The 16,185-nt window shown below is 48.8% G+C and overlaps 1 protein-coding gene across 3 annotated transcripts in view; it reads right to left on the minus strand.

The window, feature by feature from the left end:
• Window positions 1-16,185, minus strand: part of Rph3al (rabphilin 3A like (without C2 domains)) — a 101,371-nt gene that overhangs the window by 18,825 nt on the left and 66,361 nt on the right. For all 3 annotated transcript variants that reach the window (XM_048793249.1, XM_048793242.1, XM_048793246.1), the window contains exon 6: window positions 5,533-5,707. In XM_048793249.1, the coding sequence (XP_048649206.1) occupies window positions 5,533-5,707 (175 nt within the window). The remainder of the gene's footprint in view (window positions 1-5,532; window positions 5,708-16,185) is intronic.

Here is a 16,185-nt window from a genome sequence, read left to right on the forward strand (position 1 = left end):
GTTTTGGGGACTACAGGTGTGTGCCACTCTGCCCAGCAATACATGGCCTTTGGACTCTGGCTTCTTTCACTGAATATTTTCAGGGTTCATCCATGTTACAGCACCTATCACTACCTCATCCCTTTTCAGAGCTGAATAATTCAATTGATTGATTATGACACATCGTGCTTATCCTTCATCAGGTGAGACTCATCTAGGTTGTTTCTACTTTTTGGCTACTATGAATAGTGTTGTAAGAACATTTGTGTTTTTTTGTGAACTTTAAACAAATCAACTTATTCCTTCCTAATAAGTCCACTGGGAATCTGACAGGAATTATACTACGCTTATAAATTGGGAAGGACTGAGATTCTCATCTGCCTCTCTGTTCAGAGCTAATTTTTTGTCCTTTGATAACGTGTTATAGACTGAATATTTCTTTCCCCTCCTCCACCCCACCCCAATTCAGTTCAAAGCTCTAAATCTCGGTGTGGCTACATTTGGACTCAAAGGATGAAATTATGGTTAAATGAGGTCATAGGGCAAAGCCTGGGGATTAGTGTCCTCATAAGAAAAGACACTAGAGAGTTCTCGTTCTCTCTGTCCTTGTATTCACGAACTGAGCAAGAAAGCAGCCTACTGCATCCCAAGGGGTGAGCCCTCACCAGGTAACAGCGCTGCTGCCACCTTGATCTTGGCCCTCCAGCTTTCAGAACTGAAAGGAAAACAGATTGCTGTTGTTTAAGCCACCCCTAGTCTGGTGTTTTGTTATAGCAGCCCAAGAAGACTAACATAATAATACTTTATAATTTTCTTTAAAAAATTTTGTTTCTGGGCATTTCATTATTTTTGTTGCAATTACAAATGGGGTTTCCATCTTCCAATTTTAATTAACCAGCATAGGTTAAAGCTATTGACTTTGTTATAGATTTATCTCAGGCCCTGGCAATTTCCAATCTTTCTTCTTCACTCTAGAGGGTTGTTTTAGTGGAAACCGTTGCGTTTTCCCGGGATATAATCACATCATCTGCAAACGGGAGAACCACTTTTCTTCTCTTCCAATATGAACAGGCAATTTTATTTTCTTGCTTTATTATATTAGTTAAAAATCATATGGGATGGGGTGTGAAGCTCAGTGGTAGAGGGCTTGCCTGCTATATGTGAGGCCCCTGGGTTTGACACCCAGCACTGGAAACAACCACAAACTAGAAAATACTGTTGAATGATTTTTTCCCCCCAGTACTGGGGAATGAACCCCAGAGGCACTCAACCTCTGAGTGACATCTCCAGTTCTTTCTATTTTGAGATAGGTTCTAAGTTGTTGAGGCTAGCCTCAAACTTGCAATCCTCCTGCCTCAGCCTCCCAAGCTACTCGATTACACGCATACGCTATCATGTCTGGTGATGATGGGATATTCTTGACTTGAATTTTGATTGAATATGGTTTGACTGCTTTATAAATTAATGATATCTGATTTTATATATTTTTCCTTTTTTGCTAACTTTGTCATAGACAGTTTCCTTTTACTCTCACATTACTTAAACTTTTTATTTAGCACATTTTTTTTTTCTGAAATGTTCAGGCAAGGAAGGCATTTCAAAGTAAGACAGGAAACAGAGACACCACAAAGCAAAAGACACACTTGACTTCACACACACACAACTGCTTTTGCATGGCAAAAGATGCTATCACAAAGGTTAAAACCCAAACCAGATCAAATGGAAAGTTCAAAAGAGGAGAAAAATATTTGCAGCCCATTTAGCACCATGTACTACCCCTAACATGTCAGGAGCTCTTGACAAATCAAGAGTAAGGAAATGACTTAGCAGAACATGAGCAATGGATGTGAACAGGCTGCTTTTAAATGTGGAAATCTGAAAAATCAATAAATAACAACCAAAGGAAGAGATATTTGAATGTGCACATTAAAAAACAACAAAATTCCCTCCCATCCTGCATCTTGGCCCCAAGTATAAACCTCAATAATATTCACGGCCAGAAAAGGTGCAAGTAGGTGAGTGTCTCATGGGGGTGAGTGTAAATGACGAGAACAGCTTTATATATAGTTGGCAACGTCCATCGCAATTTAAAACGTGTGGCCCCACTTTTGAAAACCTACTCCACAGATTTAAAAGCTCGGGTTCGAGCTGGGCACAGTGGTGCATGCCTGTAATCCCAGCGGCTCAGGAGACTGAGGCAGGAGGATTGCAAGTTTGAAACCAGCTTCAGCAACTTAGGGAGGCTCTAAGCAACTTAGCGCCTCTAAATAAAATATTAAAAGGGCTGGGGATGTGGCTCAGTGGCTAAGTGCCCCTGGATTCAATCCCTGGTACAAAACAACAACAACAAAAAAAAGCTCTGGTTCATGGTATTTTATGCATAAATACATTTCAGTACTGCTTGCAATGGTGAAAAGGGAGAAACCATCTGAATGTCTGTTGATGGGTGAATAATGAAGCCCTGGTGCACTATACTCTGGAATTTATTCATCTATTAGCATGAATGAAGTAAAATCTATACCTAGTGGTCTGGAGGGATGCCCATGGTAGTCTTTTAAAAACAACAACAGAAAAAAGCAACAAAGTCCTGGGTAAGAGCCTGTTTACTTTTGTTGCTTTTTTAAAAAAAAAAAAAGCAAAACTAAAAATTTCCATGCCTAGATTTGTGCCTGTTTGTAGGTACAGTGAGAAAAGGGTTGGGGACAATAGCAAGTAGAAGAGATGATTAGTTTTTCAGATCCTGTTGAATTATTTAATTTGTATTCTTAGGTAATTAAAAATGAACAAAGAAAACTCAGAGGAGGAAGAAAAGGAGCACATATCAGAAACATCAATACGTTCACCCAGTTGCTCTGAGGATTGAAAAGTTCATGGCTCGTATCTATTGATTATCCCTCCTCTTCTAACCGGACATGAGAAAAAACGGGGAGGGCTGGGACGTGGGGAGAAGTGGGGGACTGCAGGTGCAGAAGTCCAAGGGCTGAGAGACAGAGGGAGAGGAGGGGAGATGGAGGAGGGGGGTGGGGAAGAGGGTCAGAGACAGAGGGAGGCTGGGAGAGGCCGAGGGAGGCTGGGTGAGCGAGCTGGTGCTGGGATCAGCTCCGTGCCCATGAGAGGACGATGCTGGTCAAGGGGTCCTCAGGCCAAAAGAGGGTCACCTTGGGAGAGAATGGCTTTAACAGTCTCCCAGTGTTACCTGGGGCCATTCAGGAGACCCTGGGCCCAGAGGAGCCTGCTGGACCTAATGAAAACCCCTCCACGGGGCCTTCCCCTCCTTGTGCATGTCTGGAGCAGGTGGTGGCTGGGTCATCCATCCTCGCTCTTATCTAATAAGTGTCTACCCTGGGCTGCCCTTTGCTATGTGCCGAGGAACTGACCTGTCAGGACAGACGTGGTCCTTGCTGACCCTTAGTGCTGTTGCCTGTTTCCGCCTGACAGTCTGGACCGGCACCACAGCTGAAGCCCCAAGTCCCAGAGTCCAGCAGACCGCCTGGCACCAGGTCCTGGATGGTCCCGGGGCTGGGGTGAAGGTAAAGCCACTGGGAGCCAGGGGATCACCAAGAGGACATCCAGTTAGCAAGGGACTAGATAGGCCCAGAGATGTCCTCGCCAGGGCTGCTGGCTATCTGCTTCCTGGAGCCCCAAAGCTAGGACGGCAGCCAGAATGGACGGAGACAGTAGCTTCTGGCAGCTTGGAGACTTTCCCAGAGGCTTCCACGACTTCATCTTGAAGCCATGCAAACTACTAAGAAGCCGCAGGAAAAGGCTAGGGCTCCTCCCTGGCCCCAAGCCCAGCACTGCTGCTATAAGGCTCCCCAGGGCCTTCTGGTCTCCCACAAGCATCCAGGAGCCACCCCGGGACTCCTGTGAGTACATGGCCAGACCTGGGATAGCAGAGGACACAGCTCCATCAGAAAGCACAGACCCCAGCTTCTGCACAAGACAACCACAGGGGACACAGAAATCACCCAGGAACAGGCTTTGGAGCAGCTCAGGGACAGTCAGCCATCTGTGGTTCCCCAGTGCCCCTCTTTGCCCACCTAACATAGCAGCTTCCTTGGGGCCGAGAGCTTCCTGTGTCTCCTGGATCCTGTCTCCTCTGCCTCTGCCACCAATTCTTCTCCCCGCCTTCACCCAAATTTGGTCCTTCCTCCCCCCACTGTACCTCCGTATCCCAGTGTGGTCCCTCTCAGTGTGGATTCAGGGGCCCCCTGAGCTGCCACAACCAGACAGGCCACCAGCTCTTCCCGACTGGCTGCCTGTGGGGTGACACTTGTCAAGAGTTTGACGTGCCTGGCACAGGCCTGGCACAGAGGAGCCTGGTGGTGGGTGGGTATTGCCATCTGGTACCTCAGAGGGAGAACACGTTCCCTTGGGGGAGCCTCTAAGTGGCCTGGTCTGGCCTTGGTGCAAAGTTGGTAAGAAAGAGCGCTGATTGCAAGTGTGTGGGGCCACCGGCCTCCTTGCCCACATAACAAAAAGGCCATCTGTGTTTGTGCAGCTGTGGAGGTGGTGGGGGCTCTGCTCCTGCCCAGAGCATGTGTGTGTCTGCAAGCGCCTATGTATGCACATGAGTGTGTGTATGTGCACATGAGTGTGTGTGTGCGTGCACACATGATTGTGTGTATGTGTCTGTAAGCTTGTGTGTGTGCTTGTGAGTGTGGGCGTGCTGATCTGGAGCAGATAGGGTAATGATGACCCCTTGGGGTGCTCCTTAGAAGACGCTGTCAAGTCTAGTATCTTGGGGTTACCTCTCTCAAGATGAGCCCCTTACCCCTCTGGCTGCTGTCTCACTTAGGACCCTTAGACCCCAAGTCCTGGGCTGAAATGTGGTCACATCAGGGCAGGAGGGTAAGGGCCTGCCTTAGAACCTGGCTCTGCCACGCACTAGCTGAGCCAGGCCCCCCTCTCTGGGCCACAGGCTATTTCTCTGTAAAACGGGGCTGTTAAATACCTTTACTGACTATTGAAAACAAGCCTAGGAACAACAACAACAACAACAACAACAACAACAACAAACCATCATAAAAGCTGTGGAGAGCGCTCTACAGCACCAGGTGATGTCCCAAGGGGACACACCCATGGTGATGCAGCCATCACAAATGCCAAGGGCACTGGGCCAAAGGTCCCTTGCTCATTAGGGCCAGGAAGTCCTTCTTGAGACACAAGATGAGTGTGGGGGAGAGGGGCACAGGCTGCCTGGGGAAGATACCGTTTTACATCTTGCAAGAAAACTTCACCCGACATTTTATTTCTGCAAAGATCTATATGTCGCCGGCAGCATCCCTGCCCCCGAATTAGCACTTGTTTGGGAAACTGCCCCCAGAGGACCCTCCCACCACATCCCTGCACAGAGCGAGCAATACTGTGGGATCAGAGCTGCCCTCTCCCTTGGGTGTATGTGGGGAGCCCAGGGCACAGGAGGGAACGAAGCACAGCATGACCATGTGGAGAGTGTAGTGGCCCCAGCCTCACACCCACGCAACGCCTGGCGGGCTGATGGCCTGCAGGTCATCCGCGGTGATCCTGGGAGAGAGGGCAACAGGGTCTCACCTCTCCCTCGAGCCCACGTGTAGACGCGGCTGGCCTCCGTGCTCCTGGGTTCTGGCTCTGCCGGCTCCACAGGCAAAGGTCGGAAGTGGGGGTCGTCAGCCCGGCCAGGGGTCTTCAGGGGCAGGATGTACTTGGGGAGTCCTTTGTAGAACCAGGCCCCGGACCTCTTCCAGACCTGTGTGGGGAGACATCAGCTTGGAGCACAAGATGCAGAGTCCCTGTGCTGAGCAATCACTGCCCGCCCGCCCTCTTGCTTCAGTCCCATGCTTTTCAGTGATGGGGGATGGGAGAGCAGAGAGCCATCAGAGTGGGAAGGGACTCCTGCCTCTGCCCTCCCTGGCCACTGGGCCAGGGTGGTCGCTTCCCCCTCAAGGACCTAGGACAAGTGGGAATAAATTCCACAGAATCTTTGCATCTAATTTAGGGACCATTCTCTGTCTTTTTTAAAGTGGTGATTTCAGGGGATGACACACTGAAGCACTGGGACATGCTTATGAAACTGTCCACTGCTACCATCTTGTCCTTTCTGGTTCCCAGAGTCAGGAAACACCTAGCCACCCCCGGCCCATCCCCGGGCCCCTCCAGGGCTCTGTGGAGTTTCTAGTAGATCTGCCACAACAGGCTCCCTCGCTGCTGGCTGGCCTCACCCGCACCTTCTCCCTCTGGCCCCATGTCAGGGGCCATACTGCGCCGACCTACTCAGCCGCAAGTGTCTACCTCGCCCACTGCCCGCCAGACATGGGTGGCCTCCTCCACATCCTGCTCAAACCCCAGCTTCTTGAGGATCCGTTTGGTGGTCCCTCAGGTATTTCGTGCCCCCTCCCATTGAGCCACTCCTATCTCATGTTTGTCACTATCTCTCAGAGAGGGGCTCAGAAGTGGCTACACAGTTCCAGGCTTGGTTGGCTACCCCCAAGGCATAGCCACTGGCTTCACCCTCCTCTTCCTTGCCTTGATGCATCCTCCTCAGTGCATCCTCCTTCTGGGTGCCCCAGGAACCCTTCTCCATCCCACAGAGCCCACCACAGAGGTCAGACGATGCTTGACAGGTCCCAAGCATGTGCAAAGCATGCTCCATCACCTCCCCTTGGAAAAGATCTAGGGCTGGGGAGGCAGTGAGAAGAGATCACACTAAACCATGAAGTGGGACTTCCGGAGGCTAGGCAGAGCCAGGGAGCTGAGGATGTTCACCTGCATCCTGAACGAGAATGACAGGGCAGGAGATATTTGAAATCAGGGACCTGCAGCCTCTTAGGTCCTGAGGAGTCCCTCTGTGCCCCTATCACCCTCAGCAGGTCACTCAGGCTCCCCTCCTGCTTGCCCCTGGAAACAAGGTAGAATCAAAACAGCTTCTACACACACTGTCTGTGTGTGGCTTTGGGTGAATTACTTAACCTCTCTGAGCCTAAATTTCTTCATTGGTGAAGCGTGTCCAACAGGACTTCTGAGAAAGTTGGGGAATGCTCAGCCCGGTGCCCAGTACCCGGAAGTTGCTCAGTAGGGGCCACCTGCCTTCCTCCCAACCAGCCCTTTCCCATGAAACTCTGGACAGAGTGACAAGAGGCTTAAAGAAAATCCAGGCTGGGCCACATCACAGTATTTGAAAGCTCTTCCTGAGGGCTTCTGCAGCAGGCACAGAAAGAAGTCGAATCTCAGAGCCTCAGGTTAGAATTCAGAGCAGCAACTAAGATAAGGTCCCTAAACTCTTAATGCCTACTTCAGAAAACACCAAGTCCTCTCTAATCCCTTTCCCCATGGAGGAAATGCATTCAAGGCATTGAGTAAGGAGGCTTGGGAGTGTGTGGAGGACTCATGTCACCTTGTCAGAGAAGGGCAGACCTTGCCTGTTCTAAGCAGACAGCCCTAGAGTTTGAATTCTAGGTGTGTCACATGCCCAGCAGCTGCTTGATTTGGACACATCCACCTCCCTGACCCTTGGTTTCCTCATTAGTAGGTGGGACATGGGACAGTGCTCTTCTCACAGGGCGGCCAAGAGAATGGGGCAGGGAAGCCACCCCACAGCTCTGAAGCTCAGAATCATTATGCCATCTTCCTCCTCCCATCTGACAAACACAGACAGTGGACCCAATCCCCTACTAGAAAGAAAGAATTTAAAATATAATCTTTTCTCTGAGACAGTGTCTCCCACTCTCCAAAGGCCCTCAGCTCCACGCTGATGCTATGGGATGTTAATAAGATCTAAGCCACAAAGAAGGAAGGAAGGAGAAGTATGAGTGAGTATTGCACCGACCCTGTATTGCACCACTTCTCAGAGCCTCTGATCTGCTAAAGTACAGAGTTTTCTGTCAGGGCAAAAGAACACACCCTGCTGCCCACTGAGCCTTTCTATGCCTGCTGCAGAAACTCTGTCTCCATCCACTCAGCACTTTGGGGGACAGCACTGTTATAGTCAGCTTTTTCATTGCTATGACTAAATGACCTGACCAGCACAACTGTAGAGGAGGAAAAGTTTATTTGAGAGTTCACCGTTTCAGAGGTATCAATCCACAGGCAGCTGGCTCCATTCCTCAGGGTGCCAGGTGGGGCAGGAACAATATGGCGGAAGAGTGTGGCAGAGGGAAGCGGCTTACACGGTGATCAGCCAGCAGAGAGAGAGTCCACTTGTCAAATACAAACGTATATACCCAAAGCCTGCCCCAATTCCCACCTCCTCCAGCCACGCCCTTCAATTACCACCAAGTTAATCCCATCAGGAGACTAATCCACTGACTGGGTTCAGACTCTCACAACCCAATCACTTCTCCTCTGAACCTCCTTGCACTGTCTCACATGGGAGCTTCTGGGAGACACCTCACATCTAAACCATAACAAGCACTAACTTGCTGAGTGAGCTGCATCTATTTCTCCAAGTAGATGGGGTCACCTCTTGATGCTCTGGAGTGCCAGGCACAGGACTGGCACAAATCACTCATGACTCCTCCCAGCATCCCTGCATGGCAGGGCCTGGGTTTATGCAATTTTTGAACAGCACAGATTTGTGGGATGCATGCTTTGTGGAGCCCCTTTGGAAAGCATCCCAAACCCCTGGATTGATGCTTGTCCCCACCAAAACTTAGGTTCAACTTTAATGCTCAAATTCACGTGTAAATGGTATCCGGGCGTGGGATCTTCAGGAGGTAACTGGCACTGGATGAGTTTATAAGGGTGGGGTCCCCGTGATGGCATTAGCTATCTTCTAAGAGGAAGAGCTGGTCCATTTGCTCTGTCTCACAGTGAGACACCAACGTGCTCACCAGATGCTGGCACCGTGCTCCTAGATTTCCCAGGCTCCAGAACCATGAGCCAAATAATTTTTTTAAAATAAACTACTCAGCCTCAGGTGATTTGTTATTGCAAAATAAAATGGATTAAGGCAGTTGTGGATGCACATAGTCTAAATCCACAAAGGCAAAGTCTCCTCCCCTTCCCTGAGGTGCCTGGTGATAGGAGTTCACTGAGGAAGCTTATGTTATTACTCCACTTTCCCAAGGGGAACACTGAGGCTCCAACAAGTTCAGCAACTTGCCCAAGGGCCTTAACCCTATCCCCGGGGGTTCAGGGTCTCACCCCCACGGATGCAGAGCTGATGCTCACTGAATTGTGGTTGCAAGTAAATAAGTCCTCAGTGGGTCAGGCGAGGCCACCAAAAGCTAAGTGTCCTACAGACTGGATGCTCAGAGGGGAGGGATGTGCCACAGAGGGAGAGGGATAACAGAGCCTCTAAGGCCACTCTGTCCCTGGAGATCTGCTACACAGCTGGGGTCCTGAGTTGCCTGCATTGGGCTCTCTCAGCCTCCCTGCAGCTAAGCAAGGCCTGAATAGTGGCAGCCCCTGCCTGCCCCAGCCTGGGCACGCCAGCTCCTGTCCTCCAACGTGGGCTGGGCTTCAGGGCATCAAATGAAGTGGGCACGGACAGCCATCTGTGAGCAGGGGTCAGTGTGGGCTTGGGACCTGTGCCACACTGCCTCCCCCGTCCATAGAAATTGCTTTGTCTTTTTTTCTTTTCTGAGAAACAGATACAGAGTACAGAAAAATCAAGACAATAACAATGAAGTAAAATGAAAAAAAAAAAACAAAAACAAAAAAACCCACAGGTTGCCGATAACCCTGACCACAGAGAGCCCTGCTTATCACCAATGTGTGAGTTTCTTTTCTATTTCTTACTTAGGGCATATGTGCAATTTTTTTGTTTTATTTGAAAAATAAGAGTGTATAGATATGACCCATCCTCTCCTATCATGGAATTGTTCTGTGTTAATAAGTCATGGTCTCCGTCATTGTTTTTTTGATGGAACTTTATTTTATTTATTTTATTTTTATGTGGTGCTGAGAAGAAAACCCAGTGCCTCACACCTGCTAGGCAAGGGCTCTACCACTGAGCCACCACTCCAGCCCCCGCCCAGCCCTTTTGTATTGTATTTTGAGATGGGGGGTCTCACTGAGTTGCTTAGGGCCTAAGTTGTTGAGGCTGGCTTTGAACTCACAATCCTCCTGCCTCAGCTTCCCAAGCCACTGGGACTACAGGCATGTGCCACTTTACGCCCTTCAGAGCATCATCTTTGTCCATGTGGCATTGGTCGGTGGGGGGCTACTGCCTTAGGTAACATCCTGAGAAGTGGGATTGCAGGTCAAGGGATGTGAGTACATCCATCTAGATGAGGATGTGTATATTGGCAGCTTGGCCTCCAGGAAGAAAAGTGACATCCCAGTGTGACACTTAAGTGTCTTCAGGGTGGGGACCTTATCTTATGTTCCCTGTGGAACCTAAGTCTGTGGACCCTGCTTGGGAGAAGTTTCCCAGGGTTGGTGGGCTAGGGCATTTGTCCAGTCCTGAGGTCCCCAGATGTAAGTGCGGCAGGAGGGACAATGGAATCCCCTGCCACTTCTAAGATATTTCTTCAGGAGTGGGAGAGCACAGGGACAAGGACATGATCTGTGACCAATAAGACCCGGAGGACAGCCTTCAGCGCTCTGCAGCATAGGACCATGGTCCTGCTCACAAATATGTATGGTCCTTTTGAAAAAAAATTAAAATTTTTATTATGCCAAAATATACATAACACAAAACTGACCGCCTTAACCATTTTTCAGTATCTAGTAGTGTCAGGTACATTCAATCTCTGACTCTTTCCCTCTTGCACACAGAACTCTGTCCCATTAAACAACAATTTCCTCCCTCAGTACCTGGCAACTGTCCTTCTCCTGTCTGCCTCTGTGAACTTGACTGCTCTGGCTGCCTCATGTAAGTGGAATCAGACAGGGTCTATGCTTTTGTGATTGGCTTATTTCACTTAGCACAATGTCTTCAAGGTTCACCTATACTGTAGCACTGTCAGGATTTACTTATTTTTTGAGGCTGAAAAATATTGCATTTTATGGATGGATAAGTGACTTGTTGATCCACTCATCCACCCATGGGCACTTGGGTTACTTCCACCTTTTGACTGGTCCTTTCTTTCTTTTTTTTTTTTTTTTTTTTTTTTTTTTCTGTACTAGGGATTAAACCTAGAGGTGTTTAGCTACATCCCCAGTCCTTTTTATTTTTTATTCTAAGTCTGGGTCTTGCTTAGTAACTCCAAGCACTCGCAAGGGGTGTCTGGCAGCACTTGAACGTGTGATGTTACTACCTCCGCCTCCGAGTTGCTGAAATTACAGGTGTGCTCCATCACCCTGGGCTTCCATTTTTAATTGTCTCCCTACAGAACTCTACCATCCAGGAGGAAAGATCATGGCTGCTTTGTCCTCAAACTCCTAGCACATCCTCAGTATACACTGGTTAAATGACAGGCAATCACGGGTAGTTTGTTGGAAGATGTGCAGAGCTTGTTGGCTTCCTGGGGAAGTAGCCTGGGTGTTTAACGGGAGTTCTTGGGAATTAGCCAAGTGGACTATTGCAGATGAAAGACAGGATACAGAGGAAGGGCCCAGCAGAGTGTCTTGGTGGAGAGCAAGCCCCAGGGTACCTCCCTGAATTGTGTGTACCCAGCCCCTCCTGCCTGTCCTCCACAGCTGCTCCTGTCTTCTCTGACATAGACCAGCCACCAGGCCCCAAGCCTCAGCCTCACTTTCTACCATAACAATCCATCTTCAGTCCACCTCCACCAAAAAGACACAGTGGTCTGTAAGGTGCTTTTGGGAGACAGGATAAAGAACACAGGAGCCACATTTATCAGGATGAATTGCATGAAACTATGGGTCATCAAGCTCTTTGGCAGGTATTCCCTGGAAACCCAGGAAAACGTCATCAATGTGACATCATTCACTTAATATTTATGCTCAGCAGAGCAATGTCCCCACAGGCCATCCAGGCTGAAGGTCTGTCTGGGGTCCGTGGGCAGGTCTGTGGCTGGCCAACGGATCAGTCATTCCTATGAGTGCGCTGTAGTAGGGACTCCGGGCTGACTCTTCTCTGAAGTCCAGAAGGACACAGTCTGATGACCCCAACTGCCAGGAATGGCTGGGATTCTGGCCTAGTGAGGGAAGTGGCAGCTCTGGAGTCCCTGCACCAGAGGGCTCAGAGCACACAGGTGTATCACCCAGTACAGGAGGCGCACCTGTGCAGATGTGCGTAACACAACACTGTCAGTATTTGGAAAACGCCTTCCGCGTGGGTGAGCAGGCCTGGCGAGGCGAGGCGAGGACTGAGCAGGCCAGCTGGGCTGAGTTCGGAGGAGCAACGCCCTCCCCATGCCAAGCCATGCACATCCCGAACGCACACCAGCAGCTGTCAATCATGTGACTCCTGCTTGGAGCATCCAGCTCCATCACCCACAGCCTGACATCAACACCTTGCCCCTCCCCAAGAACATGGGTAGGAGGACCCCTCCATGGGAATACACCCCCCCTGCACCCCAGGCCAGCCCCGCAGCTTGGAACTCATTCCTTTTCTGGAGGAGCCGAGCGCTTCGGCGAAACCCTACTCTGCTCCCCACGTGTGGTTTGCTGTGATAAGGCCAGCAAAGCAGCCAGCCTTGAAAATGCCATTTAATGAGAAAAGACCCACACAGCCACCATGGCACTCGCAGGGGGTGTCTGGCAGCACTGAATGCTCCCTGGTACCACACTGCTTTGTGCTCGGCTTCGAGGTTTTCATTATGATTTCAGCTCACGGCCAACCTGACTGCAGATACTGATGGATATTAGCCAAGCTGTTCCCAGGGAATTTTAATTACCACGATAACAATCACTAATCATTGGCATTTCCTAAATGGCTGTGGCTGGAGAAGGTGGTAATTGCCGGGAACCTGCTGGAAAGAAGCGGAGGCCTAACAGATTGGAGAGGATAGGGGAGGAGGGGGCTGACGACCTCTCTGGCCACTGCTCTGCCCCGTCCAAGTGTGACCCCCTCTCTGTCTTCCACACACCTGGCATGACTCAGGTAAGTGTCTTCACTGGCTTGGATGGGTGATTACTGTCTCTGCCCCATAGTCACAGGGGAAGTTCATGGTCTTTGTCATGTTGCTCCTATCACCTGTGACACCCTTCATCTGGGCTCCATCAGGCAGCTTCACTTCCCCTGGGGAGGCTTCTGAGCCATCCAGCGCAGAACCAGGATCCCTGTGCTGTGCTCCCAGAGGCCGCGTAGTACCTCTGGGACAGCATGTCACACCTGGGCTGGAGTGCACACTTGCCCATCTTCCTGACTAGGAAGCTCTTCAAGGGCAGTTGTGTGCCTGAGCCATCTCTGCATGCCCAGGACCCAGTAGGAACCTGCAATATGGCCGACACTCCAGATGAACAGATGGAGGATCCAGCAAAGGAACAGTCTCCAGGGGACGGAAGGTGGGACCATGTCTTCAGGGAGACTGTGTTCTGTCTATAAGCCACAGGCTGACCCAACCTTGAAAAGCCATGGGAAAATGGAGAGTGGTCCTCTCCTTCACACTGTGGTCACTTTAAGGGTCTCTCTAAGGTGATGGAGGAGTGGTGCCTGCCCCCCCAACCCCCATCACCTGAACACACACACACACACACAGAGCTGGCCTCCCAGGGACCTACCAGGCAAGCTGCACTCCATACATAGGATAGTCCTCGTCCCCACCCCTCCCCACCAGCTGGACACAGCTGCTCTCACTCCTTTGACCATGCTAAGCTCTCTGTTGCCTCCCAGACTTTAAAATGCTCTTTCGCCCCCCCTTCCCCAGATTAGTTTCTCTTCTGCCAGTGGGAAACCACTGTTATCCAGAAGCTTCCACAGGCAGAACCTTGCACTTCCCCCACTGCAAGGCGCATACCCTTCCTGTGCTAAGATTGCCTATTTACATGTTTGGTCTCTGCTAGATCAAAAGGTCTGCAACAGCAGGAGCCACCCAGGGCACCCAGCACATGCCAGCACATAGCAGGTGCCCAACAAATACGGCAGCTCATGACTGTGAAATGTGACGTCCACATTTCAATGCTTTAAATCACTCAGGTTCCTTAGGAGAAGCACAGGCTCTTAGAGGGTGTTAGGGACTATACTGTGTCTCTCCCAAATCTGTATGCTGAAGCCCTAGCCCCCAAGGTGATGCTGTGTGGAGGTGGGCCCTGGGGAGAATATTTGGTTTAGATGAGGTGATTAGGGTGGGGCCTTCACTAGGAGAGTGGTATCTTTAGAAGAAGAGACCTGGGGAGAGTTTGCTACCTCTTTCTTTTTCTCTGCCAGGCGAGGACACAACAAGAAGGCAGCCATCTGCAAGCCGGAAAGAAGGCCTTCATTGTGGGACTAACTCAGCCTTGAGCTTGGACTTCTTGGTCTCCACAACTGTGAGAAAGAAGTTTCTGGGTTGTGGGGTGTAGCTCAGTGGTACAGCACTTACCTAGCATGAGTGAGACCCTGTGTGCAAACCTCCGCACCACAAAAACAAACTAAAAAAAAAACAACAAAAGAAATTCTTATTGTCTAAGTCTTATTGTCTCAGTCTATGGTATTTTGTCGTAGCAACTTGAGTTGACTAATACAGAGGAAGTGTGGGGGGTGGTTATAGTAGATAAAATATGGCCCCAAATTATTTTATTCTCCTCTCTTCAAGAGATGGAGTCTATTTTCCCACCTCTTTAATCTGGTCTAGTTTTATGATTGGCTTTGACAATAGGATGTGGCAGATGTAAAATGTGACTTCTGACACATACTCAAGAGTCCCTTAGAACACTGCCACCATTATGAGACAGTACCTAGTCCAGTGTACAAAGGGATGAGAAGCCACATGGAGGTAAGCTAAGACACCCCAGCCACCAGCAGCTGCAGACAAGTGAGTGAGCCCCCTCCGAGAGCTACAGCTGCTAAGGACTCCAGGAGAGGTCAGCAAAAGAACCACCCTGCTAATCCCAGCTCAAACCACAGAGCCATGATCAAAGAAGGAAACCAAACTCAGAATGGCCTCAGACTTAATAACTGTCAACATTGCATGCTAAAAGGTTCTGCATCTAGAATCTGCCAAACTATCAATTCAATATAAGGGCAGAATGGAGACATTTTAAAACTCACAAGAATGCCAAGTTTCCCTTTATCCTTTTCAATAAGTTACTTCAGGATGGGTTCCAGCACAACACGGGTGAAAAACAATAAAGAGGAAGAAGACAGGATCCTGAAAACAGTATCTCCAACTTCCAGAGAAGGCTTCACACAAGAGAGAGTAAAATTGAGAAGCAGAATGACAAAAGATACAAAGTTTCATTATTATATTCTTTAGTCAACAACAATGTCAATTAAAAACTCCAGGAAAAACTAAAAGTTACTCAAGAATACCATGTTCCAAATATTAGGTAAATCAAAATGTGACATAGTTTTGAGAAAGAGTTAAAAAGGAATCCATTTGATCATGATAGTAGGAATGTTTCCCTTTGGGTGATAGAGGGGTTAAGGTAGTTAACCAAAATGAAATTCTTACATACCATTGGATCCTGAGATATTTAATTAATTTAAATTTAATAAAATTAATTTAGATGCTGGGTGTGGTGGTACAGGCCTGTAATCCCAGCGGCTTGGGAGGCTGAGGCAGGAGGATGGCAAATTCAAAGCCAGCCTCAGCAATGGCGGGGTGCTAAGCAACTCAGTGAGAACCTGTCTCTAAATAAAATACAAAATAGGGCTGGGGATGTGGCTCTGTGGTTGAGTGCCCCTGAGTTCAATCCTGGTACACAAAAAATAAATAATAAATAAACAAATTTAAAAATTTAACTCCCGAATAATTATTGAGTACTCTGTATGTGCCAGGTACCATTCTAGGAATTTTATCCATAATTTATATAACTCTCACAGAAATCCTATGTAGTAGATACTATTATTATTATCTCTATTTTACAGCCAATGAAACCAGGCAGAAACAATAAGTAACTCAAACAGGAGAAGTGGCACAAAAGTCAGAACCTAGGCAATCCAGCTATAGCCTGCTTACCTCACCTAGTTATAAAATCATACTCTATTAAATACTATTCACTGATCTTTTTTTAAAAATTTTTATTAGTTATTGATGGACCTTTATTAACTTATTTGTTTATATGTGGTGCTGAGAATCGAACCCAGGGCCTCACACATGCTAGGCAAGTGCTCTACCACTGAGCCACAACCCCAGCCCCTGATCTTTAACTCTTAGGACTAACTAGAGTCAAAATATTCTGTGTTTTTCTCAGATTCTGCAGAAATATTAATGGTCAAGATTGTTTACCTCTCCC

This window comes from Marmota marmota, unplaced genomic scaffold (assembly GCF_001458135.2).
Source record: "Marmota marmota marmota unplaced genomic scaffold, marMar, whole genome shotgun sequence".
In the NCBI taxonomy this organism is placed as follows: domain Eukaryota; kingdom Metazoa; phylum Chordata; class Mammalia; order Rodentia; family Sciuridae; genus Marmota; species Marmota marmota.